The following is a 16,119-nucleotide window of genomic DNA, read 5'->3' on the forward strand; positions in this document are numbered from 1 at the left end:
CACACTGAGAGCGTCCCCCTTTGGATGGTATTTACATGGGTTAATATCAAGGTGAATGGAAAGAGTATTTATAGTAAGTGGAAGAAGAATGTGTGTTAACATGTCCTGCGATCTCTTTCATTGGTTTGGCATTCATGGGACCTTTTTGCACGGTCTCAAGCCGACCCATAGGAGCTCCCCCTTTTGCGTATGGTTTGTGCAGTTGGTCAATATCAAGATGAACTCCAGAAATGGATAGGATCACTTTAGTTTTTGCTCCAATCGGTTTTTCCCTTCGGTTGGCTACTTGAGGCGAAACTCTAGGATCTAAAATGAAGGGTCACACTTACGGGAAATTGTTAAGCAAGTTAATTATTTTTGACCAAATAAATGATGACTGATCATTATAAGAATAAGAGTTATTTTGGTGTAACGATTTGTCGATAGTGTCTCAATTCAGTGAAGAGAGAAATTGACTACCCTTCGGTGACTTTTGTCCTAAATCACTGAAGTGTCATTGTAAAACTAGATGTAATATGGGGTTCATTTAGATTTTGCTAAACCTTATTGGATTTTTTTAAAAGAGTTATGCTAAAATCTAACGTAGATCAATATGTTTTTTTTCCAGCAAAATGTCAATGTTTCATTTTCCATTGTTGCCTTTTCTACTTTGACTAGTTTTAATTACATGACGTTGAAAGAGTCTATTAAAACATTTTTCGTGGTAAATGACCTCGAGTTTGTCATGTTTGAGGATTGTCCTCAAGTCCCAAATTCTGATGCATCACAAAATGTTCGTAATGCATATGAAGTGTGGATGAAGGCTAATTCGAAGGTCCAACTTCACATTTTGACAAGCATACCTGATGAATTGGCCAATAGGTTTGAAAACATGGTCATTGCATGTGAGATCATGGAATCGTTGCAAGAATTGTTTGAACGTAAGTTCTCACCTTTTAAGAAAACTGGGATTGATGACAATGAAACCAGTGGTATCAGTAAGATAATCTCCAGTCCTTATTGAATGTCAAGGGACTAACAAAGAAAGCAATTGTTGCTGACTCTGATGAAGTTCATCGACGAGGACTGTCCTTTGAAATGAAACTTGGAGTTTATAATATAGGTTCTGATACCGATCCCACTACTCTCCAGAAAAGAAAGAACTCCAAAGACGATAAATGTGATTTATTTATCTTGGAGACATGCTTAGTAGAGAATGATGATTTTGCCTAGATAAATTGATTCAAAGGCTACTAACCACGCGTGTTCTTCCCATCAAGGATTTAGTTCCTAGAAATAGTTGGAAACTAGAGGGTTGGCCCTTAGAGTTGGTACTGGTGAGGCTGTTTCAGCTGTTGCCGTAGGCAGGCTTAAGTTATTTTTGGACAAGAAATGGTATCTGTTATTAGATAATGTTTATATAGTTCCTCATATCAAGAGGAACTTAATTTTAGTTTCTTGTCTGACTGAACAATATTATTCCATTTCCTTCTATGAGAATAAAGTGTTTATTTTTTAGAATGGTATGGAGATAGGTTTTGGTTCAATAGAAAATAACTTGTATATACTAAGGTCGTTAGTCATAAAAGTCATGCTTAATACTGAAATGTTCAAAACAGCAACAACTGTAAAAAGACCAAGAGTTTCTCCTAAAGAAAATATCCATCTTTGGCATCTAAGGTTAGGTCACATCAATCTCAATAGGATTGAGAAGTTGGTGAAAAGTGGACTTCTAAATGGTTTAGAAGAAAACTGCTTGCCAGTATGTGAATCTTGCCTTGAAGGCAAAATGACCAAACGACCTTTTACTGGAAAAGGTTATAGAGCCAAGGAAACCTTGGAGCTTACACATTCAGACCTCTATGATCGATGAATGTAAGAGCACGAGGTGAGTATGAATATTTCATCTCTTTCATAAATGATTATTGTAGATTTGGGTATTTATACGTAATGCAACATAAGTCTGAAGCTCTTGAAAAGTTTAAGGAGTATAAGACTGAAGGTGAAAACTTGTCAGGTAAAAAGATAAAAACACTACAATCTGATCGTGGTGGAGAGTATATAGACTTAGGATTCTAGAACTATATGATAGAACATGGAATCACGTCTCAACTTTCAGCCCCAGGTACACCTCAACAGAATGGTGTATCAGAAAGGAGAAACAAAACCCTATTGAACATGGTTCGGTCTATAATGAGTTATGCTCATCTTCCAAACTCGTTTTGGGGATATGAGTAGAGACTGCAATTTACATTTTGAACAATGTTCCTTCAAAGAGTGTTTCTGAAACAATTTTTGAGTTATAGAGAGGTCGTAAAGGTAGTTTACGTCACTTCAAAATTTGGGAATGTCCAACCCACATGCTTGTGGCAAACCCTAAAAAGTTGGAACCTCGTTCGAAAGTATGCTTATTTGTAGGTTACCCCAAAGAAACGAAAGGTGGATACTTCTATGATCCAAGTGAAAATAAAGTGTTTGTATCGACAAATGCTACCTTGTTGGAAGAATACCACATAAGGGATCATAAGCCACGAAGTAAACTTGTTTTAAATGAGATTTCTAATAACACTACTGATACTTCAACAAGAGTTGTTGAACAAGTTGATGGATCAACAAGAGTTGTTGATGTCAGTTCATCTAGACAACCATCTCAAAAGTTGAGATTTCCTCGACGTAGTGGGAGGGTTGTGAACCCACCTGTATGCTACATGGGATTAACAGAAGCATCATATCTGATGATGGAGTTAAGGATCCATTGTCTTATAAACAAGCGATGGAAGATGTTGACAAAGATGAATGGATTAAAGCCATGAATCAAGAAATGGAGTCTATGTAATTCAATTCTGTCTGAGAGCTTGTAGATCAACCTGATGGGGTAAAACCTATAGGTTGTAATTGAGTCTACGAGAGAAAAAGAGGTGTAGATGGAAAGGTATAAACCTTTAAGACTAGACTTGTGGCAAAGGGTTATACCCAGGCTGATGAAGTGGACTATGAAGAAATTTTCTCACTAGTTGTCATGTTAAAGTCTATCAGGATTCTCCTGCCCATAGCCACATTTTATGACTATGAGATATAGCAAATGGACGTCAAGACTACCTTTTTGAATGGTAATCTTGAGGAGACCATCTACATGGTTCAACCAAAAGGATTCATTAAACAAGATCAAGGGCAAAAGATTTGCAAGCTTAATCGGTCCATTTACAGATTGAAACAAGCATCTAGATCTTGGAATATAAGATTTGATACTGCGATCAAATCTTATGGCTTTGATCAGAATGTTGATGAGCCTTGTGTTTACAAGAAAATCATCAACAGCCCAGTAGCTTTCCTTGTATTATATGTAGATGATATCCTACTCATTAGGAATGATATATGTTTTCTGACTGACGTTAAGAAATGGCTAGCCGCCCAATTCCAAATGAAGGATTAAGGAGAGGCGCAGTTTGTTCTTGGGATCCAAATCATAATGGGCCATGAGAACAAAAGGTTGGCCTTGTCTTAGGCATCATATATTGACAAGATGCTTGTCAGATATTCGATGCACAATTCCAAAAAGGGTTTATTATCTTTCAGGTATGAAATTATTTTGTCTAAGGAATAGTGTCCTAAGACACCTCAAGAGGTTGAGGAAATGAGTCGAATTCCCTATGCATCATTTGTTGGTAGCCTTATGTATCCAATGTTATGTACTAGACCTGACATTTGCTATACAGTAGGGATTGTCAGTCGATACTAGTCCAATCCAGGATTAGATCACTGGAAGGCGATCAAAACGATCCTCAAGTATCTTTGGAGAACGAGGAACTATATGCTCGTGCATGAAGATAAGGATCTGATTCTTACAGGATACACAGACTCTGACTTTCAGACTGATAGAAATTCTCAGAAATCCACATCAGGGTCAGTGTTCACTCTGAATGGAGGAGCTATAGTATGGCAAAGCATCAAGCAAGGATGCATCGCGGACTCTACTATGGAAGTCGAATACGCTCTACTTGTGAAGTTGCTAAAGAGGTTGTTTGGCTTAAGAAGTTCCTTACTGATTTGGAAGTTGTTCCAAATATGTATTTGCCCATCACACTTTATTGTGATAGCAGTGGTGTTGTGGCAAATTCTAAGGAACCTCGGAATCACCAAAGAGGCAAGCACATAAAATAGAAATATCATTTGATCCGTGAGATTGTGCATCGCGGTGATGTGATTGTCATGAAGATCGCGTCAGAGCACAACGTTGATGATCCGTTTACAAAGGCTCTCACAGCTAAAGTGTTCGGAGTCATCTAGAAAGTCTGGATCTACAGGATATGTGAAACCTTTTATAGGGAAAGTGGGAGATGTTACTGGGGTATAGTGTATGCCCTAGTTTATTGTATTTTGTACTGTCTTTGTATTGTACATTTGTCTCCTTAGACTTTAGGACAGGTGAGAGATTGTTGGGAATGGTGTCCTAAATTTCCTCGTAATCTCGTAGTTTGTAAACTCTATATAAACATATTGTTATTAATAAAATAAGTGTTATTTTATAAACATTTACTCAATCCAATAAACTAAGATCTAATGTTATTTTATGTAAATTTAAATAAGTATATAGAGACATACAGGTAGATCTTGTTTAAAACCTAAATGGTCTGTAGTAGATGGATAAGGTTGGGTACCTTATCCTGGTGACACTACGGATACGGCTCGCTTTAAAGATGTTATAAATATTGTAAAGTGCTACAAATGATCTGATCCTGATCATTCGTGTAAAGACATGTGAACGAGGGTATCCTATACAAAGAGTTTGTATAAGACCATACCACGAAATGATTAGTCTCTTTATATAACACCGTTGGTAATAGAGACTTACATTTCACTAGGATGACCATAGGTGACATGACCTGAATCTTGAGTGAGTTATAAACTTCTGCTCATAAAGGTTGTCCTTTGATTTGTATGGGTGAGAGTGGCCAAATTGCCAACTCAACAAGCCTACCATTTTGGGGATTCTTCTGATTGAGGAGTTAGAAACTTAGCTTCATAAGACGAAATTCACTCCTTCCCCGAGGCCGGGGTAAGTAGATAAATTGCTCCTTTAAGGGTTGATTCTGGGTCTTGAACATAGTGGCCACACCCTCTCTTGGTAAGAGAGGACTCAATCATAGTGAGACTAAGACTTATTGTTCGTTAGAGGAATCAGTGGTACTTAAGAAGTTAGATGTAACTACAGGGGCAAAACGGTAATTTGGCCTAGCTATACTTACGAGTAATTTCTGAAGAGTCATTGCATGTTGATTGGTTATATCCAATGGACACAAAAATATATCTGTAGTGCAAAGAATGCAGTTGTCGGTCTTTAGTGGAGTGTCCGACAGTTAACAGATGGTGGATACTATGATTAAAGAGTTTAGTCAGTTATTTACGTACTATTGAAGCTTCAAGCTACAGGTCCATAAGGTCCCATTGGTAGCTCAATGAATTCAAGTTGAGAATCATATTTTGGATTAGTTTGAAATGTTCAAATTAACAAGAAGGAATTTGATTAGATATGATATAATTCAATTAATTCAATTATATATGATATAATTCATATGATGTATTTGATACATTATCATTTGATTGAGGGAATTATTATAAATATGATTTATATTAAATTTCATAAAAATAGAAAAAAAAAAAAAAAAACTATGGTTTATATGTTGCATATGATGCAATATTAAAACTATAGGTTATACCCAGTTTTGTGGCAACTGTGAGATAAAAGAAAATTGGTTTTCAAAATCTTACAAGTGAACGACAACACGACTTATCAGATTCACTATCTAGTATCTAAACGATAGCATCGAGTTTATTATACGATAGTACTCGTTTACTAAACGATCGAGCGCCGGGTCTATACGATTGACTTTATCTACTACACGATCATGTGATCACATACTCGATCGTCTACTCCAATCTATCTCTCTATCCAAAATCAGCCAGAGCCCACAACTTCTGGATTCTCACCTGAGAATACCAAGGTAATCTTGTGGTAGTGTCCATCCGTTCGAGGATCAAGTTATACTTGTTGCTGGTGTTTGAGGGAGATCGAGTTCGAGTTCTTGATCGTTGGTTCGAGTTTGATCGAGAGAAATACATGAAGAAATAGTTCTTCAAAGGTATTGTCTCTCTTATCTTTTGTATTTGATTCAAAAGGCATGTTTTAATTTATCTTATGTGCATAATTTGTTTAGTATGATTGTAAATGTTTTAGTTCTTCCACAATGGAATTTGGAACGATCCTCTTCCGCTTAAAGGTCCTCTATAATTAGAGTTTCTTCACTTAGATGACAATTGTACGTGGAATTTAGTTTTTCTACCTACAAGAAAAAAGGCTATCGGTTGCAAATGGGTGTTTACAATTAAAGTCATCCCGATGGTTCTGTTGCTCGGTTAAAAGTGCACCTTGTAGCGAAAGGTTATGCACAAACTTATGGTGTTGACCATGTTGATACTTTTTCTCTTGTAGCAAAAATGGCGTTTTTGAGGTCGTTTATTTCATTAGCTTCAATCATTCATTGGCCTTTACATGAGCTTGATATTAAAAATGCATTTCTTCATGGTGATCTTTAAGAAGAGGTGTATATGGAGCACCACCAAGGTTTGTTGCTCAAGGGGAGAATGGAACGGTATGTCGCCTTTGTAAATCTTTGTATGAATTAAAGTAGAGTCCACAGGCTTGGTTTGGTAAATTTAATCAGGTTATTGAAAGCTTTGGAATGCGGAAGAGCACATCAAATCATTCGATCTTTTTTAAGAGATCTGAGGGTGATGTCATCTTGTTAGTCGTGTATGTGGATGATATTGTGATTACTGGTGATGATGCTTTAGGTATCCAGTCCCTAAAGACTTTTCTTCATAGTCAATTCCATACAAAAGATTTACGCATGTTGAAATACTTCTTAGGAATTGAGGTAATAAGAAGCAAGAAAGGAATACTATTATCATAGAGAAAATATATACTTAACTTGTTGTCTAAAACACAGAAGCTAGGGACTAAGCCATGTAGTACCCCTATGATGCCCAACTTACAGCTCACAAAAGATGGAGAATTTCTAAAAGATCCTGAAAGATATAGGAGGTTAGTGGGAAAACTTAATTACCTTACAGTGACTCGACCTAACATAGCCTATTCAGTAAATATTGTGAGTCAGTACATGTCATGCCCTACAGTTGATCATTGGGCTGCATTGGAACAGATTCTGTGTTATCTGAAGGGTGCTCCCTGGCGTGATTTATTATATAAGGATTATGGTCATACTAATATTGAATGTTTCTCAGACGCCGATAGGGCAGGATCTAAAGAAGAAAGAAGATCAACCTCAGGGTACTATGTTTTGTTGGTGGTAATTTTATTTCTTGGAAGAGTAAGAAGCAAAATGTGGTGTCATATTCAAGTGCAGAATCAGAATATAGAGCAATGACACAGTCTGTGTGTGAATTGATTTGGATATATCAGCTTCTTGTTGAGTTGGGATTTGAAATCACCACACCGACAAAGTTGTAGTATGATAACCAAACAGCACTTCATATTGCGTCTAATTCAGTATTTCATGAAAGGACTAAACATATTGAAGTTGATTGCCATTTTGTACGTGAGAAAATTCAACAAGGTTTGGTATCTACAGGATATGTGAAGACTAAAGAACAATTAGGAGATATCTTCACGAAAGCATTGGATGGAAGATGTATAGATTATCTATGTAACAAGTTGGGCATGATTAACATATATGCTCCAACTTGAGGGGGAGTGTTATATTCTATTGTCAGGGTTTTCCATTATTGTGAATATTTTGTTATATCTTTTTCCTTTTATATGCTTTGTACACATGTATATATTCATATCTTTGGTGAATGAATAGAGTATTCTGATTCTCTCTCAAACCTAAGAGTTTTATAGGTGGAAAGTTGGAGGGAACAGGAATAAGTTGGTGTTAATCGGGGAAATAAGAGTAAAATGTCTGAGGAGGAAAGATAGGACGGTTATGATTGTTAGGAGCTTGGAAAGCAGGGTTATGTCGATTGTAACAAGCCAACATTGTATGACCAAACCTGGTACATATCTGGCATTGAAGACGAGGACGAGGAGTAGAATGCCATTTTGGGTTACGGTTTGTGTTGAAGTTGGTACTAGTGGAACTAGGACTAGTGAAAGAGGAGGGAAATAAAGATGAGATATTTGTATTTTTATGGGATGGGATGGTTACAGATACAGGATGCTAAGAGATCGGAGAAGACAAGCCAATGGTCATGTGTTCTTCATCTTACATTGATGTTAACATTGACGCTATTAAAATAGCAAATAAAAGAGAGTTTGTGCTCTGATACCATAAAACAGTGAATAATAACAAAATATTGATGATAATTCTCACGGCACAATAACAGAGGCTGGAGGTTCCATTAAATAAGGGAAGAACATGATAGGTGTCAATACAAGATAAAGATATGATCTACATCATAACAATCAGTAATGAACAGAAATACAAACAAATATAAGGACTAAATAGTAAAGTTGAAAAATCATAAATATATTCCAACAGGACCCTAAACTTTTTAGTTGAAAACATACCTCATAATTTCAACTAGTTGAGTTATGTTCGGGTTGACATGACAAATACATTCATATATTTTGTATCCAAAATATCTAAGATGATATTATTATAAAGATAAACCATGCCAATTGCCAGCCTTTCAAAGGGTCCCTCTTCTCTCTCATATATTTTTAGTTTATTAGTTTATTTTCTCTGAAGCCGTGAATTGTAAAGGAGAGGAATTGAAAGATAGTGAAAAATCTGAAGCCATGAATGTAGAGGAGGAAGTTGAGCGACTCAAGGAGGAAATTATAAGGCTCGGCAAGCTCCAAGGTGATGGTTCTTACAAGGTATTTACAATATTTTACATCTCCTCTCTTCTTTCTTTTTGGATCTTTTTCCATTTTCAGGTCAACTCTTCTTGCCCGATTTCAATCTTTTTCAGAATGCAGAAATTTACCAATTAGGCTTCAAAATAATGTGTTTCTGAGTTGGATCTAAAATTAGAAATTGGGTCACTTTTACCTTATTGTATCGATTATCTTTCTCATAGTTTCAGATTGAGATCTGCCTGCCTATTACCTGTTTGATGTTTTGTCATTATGGGGTCTGAATCAATTTGGCCAAATATCTGAAGTAAATGGAAATGATTGAACTGTATTGAGTTACTAGATTCATTTAGAACCCGCCTGTTTGTATAATATTGCACATTCAAACCCATTTGAAAGCCAGCTTGCATTTAACTTGTGAATCTAGCCTCTCTTCATTGGATAACAAGATTGAAAACCAATCTTATGGGATTTAGATCATGCTTAATTGGAGTATGATAACTTAGCTTATTGGATATTTTGAGCATTTAGTTGCAATGTTTTCCTTTTCCTCACTTGATAAAATTGGGTCAGAATTATAGAATCTGAAAGATGATCATAGAGATGGACTTTTCAGGAACATTACTTTCCTTTGGTAGAGATAGTTGATGGGCAGCTTTATTTTTATTTCTTTCTCGTGAGATCTTCAAGAGAAGGGTGTTCTAATCTGATCAAGTATTTAGAACTGCAATTTATCTTCTAGCAATGCTGAAACTAATTCTTTGCAGCTGTCAATAACTTCTCCAAATTTGTTCCTGTTCAGTCATTCATGTCATTGTTCTAATCAAATATTTAAAATTAGATGTATCTGCTAGAAGTGTTGTAACTAGCTCTTAGCAGCTTTCGCCCCCAGCCCCCCCTTCCATTTTTCAATGAAGTGGAAAGTCTTCACTTAGTAGTTGGCATTCTGCAAGCTACTTGGGGTACAGCAGATGGATGACCCAAAACTGAGAGAGAGTAAAATTTGTCCTACTTTTTGAAATTGAGGTTCTTTTTTATCCTTTGTTGACATATTCGAGTGAAATTATCAAAACGGAACCTCGAATACGTGGATTGACCTCTTGCTCTCGTCCTTCGGTCTCTTGTTGTCTCACTGTCTCGCTCTCTCGATCTCATCTTTCTCACTATCTCCTCTCTTTGCTCTCTCTCGTCGTCTCTTCTCTCCCACTCACTCTTGGTTTCCTCTCTTTTGCTCTGTACTCTCTCACACCACTGCATCTGACATTCCAATCAACGTTTTGGTGGCCAATGACAACACCTCAGTAACATTTCGATGGCTGGCGACAAATGTAAAAAGGGAAAATGGCGAGTGACCGATGCAAATGGGGGATGGAAATTGGGAAGAAGAAAAGGAAGAGGGAGAAAATTTTGGGTAATTTTGTAACTTTGGTTGATGATGATGTAAGCAAGAGGGTAAAATTCTAAGTAAGTAAAAACTAATTTGGGTTTCAATATTGAATCTATTACAATTATCTCAAGCCAGTTCTTGAGTCTATGAAGCTTTTCTTCTTGTAGTCAGCCCGTAATGCCTCCCTTCATTTGCTTGCCTGCCTGTTTTTTTTTAAAGGAAATAAGACCTTTTCATTGATATAATGAAATGAGTCTAATGCTCAAGGTACAAAAAACAAAACAACAATGAAAATAAAAGGATGAACAAATGTGAGCACAAAGACATTACAAGGCGAATACTTTGATATAATAGAAAAATCAATCCTTCCAAACTAAGAGGCAAAACTCTACAACATTATTTTAAATAAGACTTTCCAACCAAAGAGACATCCAGCAGAGGGCAAGACTTCTCAAAGGATATAAAGTTTTGAATGTGGTTGAGGCTTGAAAGTGAATTCGCAACATGTCTGGCTTGAATCTTGAACAAAAGCCTTACTAGAATTTGAGACAGAAAAGCATAAACTTCTAAACCAACCAAACATAAACCTCAAAAAACCAATCTTCAAAAATCTGTGAAGAAGATCTGCACAAACTTGAGATGATTTTTCATTAAAAGAAGCATAACCCAAACAAGATTAACGTAGCAAATTGATCTGGAGTAATTGGCACAAACACAGCAGGCAAAACATGAAGAACTCCGACTGTTTTATCAATTTCTAGAAGCTAAGCCTTCAAGAATTTGGGATTTCATTTTGCAGGTAACATTTGGGGTATTGTTCAACGATGACAGATGTGCTAACATATTCGAAGCGTTGGTCGGGACGCTAAGAGCAGCAAAGAAGAGAAAAATAGTGACTTATGATGGTGAATTGTTGTTGCAAGGAGTTCATGATAATGTTGAGATCGTTCTCAAAGCCATTCCAACAACAGAAGTTGCAACCACTGCAGCTGTGAAGGCAGCCTGAGTAATGAAAGTGATGATCCTTATGTAATATGAAAAAACAGTGTATGCATCTTGAATTTCTATGTTCTATAATGAATATTGAGTATCACAATTTTCATTTAATAACATGTTTCTCAAATTTCTCGTGTTCTATATTTGAATGACGTTTGTGAGGCTTACCCCTTGTTCCCTTTATCCAAATTTTATCAAATGGCGAAGTTGTTCTAATAAGTAGGGACTAATATCTTTTGGAAAATTGCATCAAGTAGCAAATTAAAGTTATATATTAGCATCCATGTCATCAAGTTTTAGATTTTGCTGAAAATAACAAAAATTCAAGTTTTCATTTTTTTTTTTTTTCGTATTCCCTTTTTACCCTCAAATATATTTCCTCCTCATGCAACCCTTAACCCTAAACCCCCTTCTCAGCCCTTCTCAGCCCTTCTCAGTCGTCTCTCTCGCTCTCTCTCTAAACCCCCTTCATCTACAAGTTTCTCGCTCTCTCTCTCCCTCAAACTTTTCTTCCCGATTCAGTGCCTCCCGCCGCCTTCACCTTCGTTTCGTCCGCCATCAGCGGTGAAATCGATACAGCTACTGCTCTGAAGGTGTTTTATGCGACTTTCGGTCTGCAATCTTCGATTTCAAAGGAGGTAAGTTTTGATCGATTGATGGAATACGTTCTTCACGTTCTTTTTCGAAATTAAATTTGGTTGCAAAGACTAATTCGCAACTCCTCTTCCTTTTATTTCATCTCTACAATCAATTTTTGTTGGAATTCTGATTCTATGAGAAATTGTTCGTGGGAACCTACAAATTTTGACATGATTTATTGATTATAACAGAGCTATCAATTCGGAGTTGAAGGCCAAGAAGCAAGAGGTTTTTTATTTTTCTTTCTTATTGTATTTTTTTCCCTTTTTCGTAGGCTTCGTTGAATAAGTACATGTTATTTCTTGAATAGATGATTCTGAGTGGTTCCAATAACCAATCAGAAATTCCATAAATTGGGACCTTAAATTCGGTCGCCATGGAAATTGCTAACTTAACAGTGAAATCCTAAGCCTCAAATCTAGAGAATCCTCTTCATCAATGTGAACTGTCGATCAAGAATCAAATAGCTCCATAGTCGAACAGAGCAATTTCCAAATTTCAGATGGGGAAAATCAAACCTCACTTTTGATGAAATGTATCACAGGCATTACTCAAGAACAAGAGCAATAACAACAACAATGAAGCTGCCAAATCACAATCCTAATTCATCAACAAATTTCCACATTCTTCCTAAATTTTTTAAACCTTAGGATTCAATTCATCAACTCGATGGGAAGCCTGTTTTGATTATGGAATTGAGGTAGTTTTTTTCCTTTTTTTAAGATTTTTGTTATTGGGTTACCCAAATTGTAAAGGTAGATAAGATATGCTTGTTATTTGTTTTGATGTAACTACAACAATCTATTGTTTTTTGTATTTTTTAGAATATCAATGTATTGTTTTAACAGTTTTTTAATATATCACATATCAATCAAATAGTAATCTATATCATTAAGTATCAGTATCAAATAATAATCAGACAATAATCAATATCATTAATAATAATAATAATCATCAAATAGTAATCATATAGCGATTGGATAACAAACTAATAGCAATCATATGTCAATCAAATAATATAATAGAAGTTCATATAGAAATCAATTGACAATCAGATGACAATATTAGATACTACAATTAGAAAATACAAACTATGTGACAAAAAGATAGTAGTAATCGGATGTCAATTAAATGGCCATATCAAAAATAATGAGGGCATCAATCACAATCATTATCTTTCGATGTTATATATCAGTCACTGCAAAAATGGAAAAAATGGGAAGTGAAAAGTAGAGTTGAAATGGCAAAATGTGTAAAAGAGAAGAGGAACTAAAGTAATCAAAAGTGAAATGTGATAGTAACAAACAACAATCAAATAGCAATATGTATCATCAGCAATCGTATAACAATCAATATCAAATAAAAATAAAAAAGATAATAATCACACAACAATCAGATAACAATCAAATTCCACGCGATCAATGAATCAATGAGGGCATTTTTGACTTTTTCAGTTTCAATGCCTCACTTAAATTGGGTTTAGCTGATCGGTTTTGCTGTTTTTGCAAATTTTATATTGTGCGGATATGGGTCTAATGTTTAAAATTTATTTTGACATGCTTGCAACTAACCGATATATTTGTATCTTGATGTCCTAAATTATTGGATTGTTTTCAAATTTAGAAAAGTGGTTAAACTATTTATAAATATAGCAAAATATCATTATCTATCACATATAGACCGCGATAGAAATCTATTAGATAGATGTCTATCGCGGTCTATCATTAATATCATTTAGACAATGATAGTTTGTTATACTTGAAAATATTTTCAATCGCTTACCTTTTAAAATAATTTTTTTTAATTATTTGAGGTGGTTGTTGGTTGGTAATACTAAGGAAAAATAATAAATGAATGTATTTGCGAATGAATTAATTTACACTTATACTACCAACAAGAGCGTAGCTCAAGTGACATAATATTCATACTATCAACTTCATGATTTGAGATTCGATTCTTCCACCCCATACTTTAATTACAATACCTCTTAAAAAAAAATTACACTTATATATAACTCTCATTCTCACGTATAAAATTCCTTACATCCAAGAATTAATGCAATTTATAAAAATGGTTGTATTGTTATAAAGAATCGTTGGAAATGTAGGTAGTGAGAGCTTTTACTAATATGGAATTGTTTTCATCTTCAATTATTCCTTTTTTTTTTTTTTAATTTACTTATTAATTTATAGTTTTAATTTATTCAACCGGCAACCTTAGATTTTCTCTCGTAGGTGAGAGTGATATTATATAGAAGTCAATTTTAATAAATTATTTATAGGAAAAACTATTTTAACTCAAACCACTTTCGAACGTGCATTTAAAATCGCTTCTCCAATGCAAATAAAGTTATTGGCCACAGTACCGGATCCAGAATTTTATGTCAAGCATACAAATATATAACTCATAAACATCTAGATTCGTATTCATACATGGTTATTAAGCTTTGAAAATTGTTTAATAAGTTCATAAGTTCTTGAATTTTGTATTTAATAGATTCTTAAATTATCCATTATGCATCCAATAAATTTCTTACATATTTTAAAATGTTAAAGATTAAATTTTATATTAGATATTAAAATTAACTTTGTGCTTGATAGATATAATTAAATATCTTTTAAAACATAATTTATCTATTAACTATAAATTTTAAATTTTAAGGTTCAATCCAACACAAATTTCTTTATCTTATAAAATAGTTCATATTTAAATATTTTTAATATTTATAAGATCTCTTAGATATAAAATTGAAGTTTATAGATTTATTAGACATTTTTAGGAATTAGAGTCAAAATTGAAAGTTTAAAAATTTATTAGTAGGAATTTTCAAATTTGAGAAACTAAACTTTTAATTTAAACTTCATATAAATATAATTACAAATTACAAATTTAAATAAAATGTAATTATATTTGATGTATAATTGATTTATGTGCTCGTATCTATAATATGAAATAGTTCAAAATTAATTAATTAGATATACAAATACGTAAAATGCCACCGATTGAGAGGGGCACGTGCTTCCCAACCCCTTAATAGATCTACCCCTAATTTGGCCGGACTAAAAAGAGAGTGGTCTTGAAACGTGCATGCATTCTATTAACTTATCATAGAGTTAAAACCATTACTAGATGCATACAACCATACAAATTGTCATGCCTTGATCATGTACAATCCTGAGAAGTTTGAAGTCTAAGAGCATATGTGAGAGTGATTTTGAAATGATTAACGGGTCGTTTGTTTCGTAGGAATCCAAGAATCTAATAGAGTGGTCATCTAAATTTTCATATTTGTTTTTGGTAATGTAAGATGTTCATGTATTTGGAAATTTTCGAGTATCTTGAGAGTTTTGGAAGCCCTCCTTGAAACTAAATTCCCGTGTTTAGGTTATCTTCTTTTCTACCTTTTTAACCTTTTTTTTTTGTTTCATATATATACTTAGTCATTTTATAATTAAAATAAATATTGTCAACTATGTATTTCACTTTCTTTTGTTACATTGTAGTTTGATTTATTTTTTAGAAAAATATTCAAATTAAAATTTAAACTAATATTTATTTTATTAAAAAAAATCTTAAATTAATGTATATTATTTGCTTGAGAAAAATAATAAAACTATATTAATTTTTCAAGAAATCAAATTAATAAATCAATATGTAGAATCAGAACAAGTGATTGCCGAGATGCGCGTGGGAACATACACTCTTAATTTAAAAGAGAGGGTTCGAAAACATATTTATTCTGACTCAGAGGGAGAAATGCATTGGAGTACCGACGTGTATCATGCACCCGAATTTACATATAGTAATGTTAAGAATGGAGCATGAAATTCATTTTATTCCCCTTGCCAAATTTTGCGGAAGAAATAATTTACTCTTTTATTTTGTTTAATAGGGGTTTTCTAATTACTAATCAGGAATATCGGTAAAAAAAATTCTCCGCATGATTCTTTCTACAATTTAATCTTATGTTACCAAAGAAAAATCCATTCTTTGAATTTGCACTTTGATTCCTATAAACTAAATAACTACTTTTTTCGTCGAGCCTGGATCAATATTGAGGCTGACACGAACAGTAATAAAAATACTAAACTGGGGTTAATAATTTTCAACTAATTGAAAAAATCGATAAGAAAGATTTTTTTTATCTCATAATTAATCAAGATCAAAAAGCACCCATCCAACAATAAAATCAATCTTTTTTGATTGGATGAGAATGAATGAAGAAATACTAAGTCGT

General features: G+C 34.1%; 1 protein-coding gene across 1 annotated transcript; it reads left to right on the forward strand.

Annotated features, from left to right (window-relative positions):
- The first annotated feature begins 8,689 nt into the window (after window positions 1–8,689).
- On the forward strand, window positions 8,690–11,384 carry LOC120091438 (costars family protein). The gene is made up of 2 exons (XM_039049464.1): window positions 8,690–8,881; window positions 11,047–11,384. Exons 1-2 carry the CDS (start codon window positions 8,801–8,803, stop codon window positions 11,251–11,253), a joined length of 288 nt encoding a protein of 95 aa, XP_038905392.1. The 5' UTR covers window positions 8,690–8,800; the 3' UTR covers window positions 11,254–11,384.
- Window positions 11,385–16,119: the final 4,735 nt, after the last annotated feature.

This window comes from Benincasa hispida, chromosome 11 (assembly GCF_009727055.1).
Source record: "Benincasa hispida cultivar B227 chromosome 11, ASM972705v1, whole genome shotgun sequence".
NCBI classification, from domain to species: Eukaryota; Viridiplantae; Streptophyta; class Magnoliopsida; order Cucurbitales; family Cucurbitaceae; genus Benincasa; species Benincasa hispida.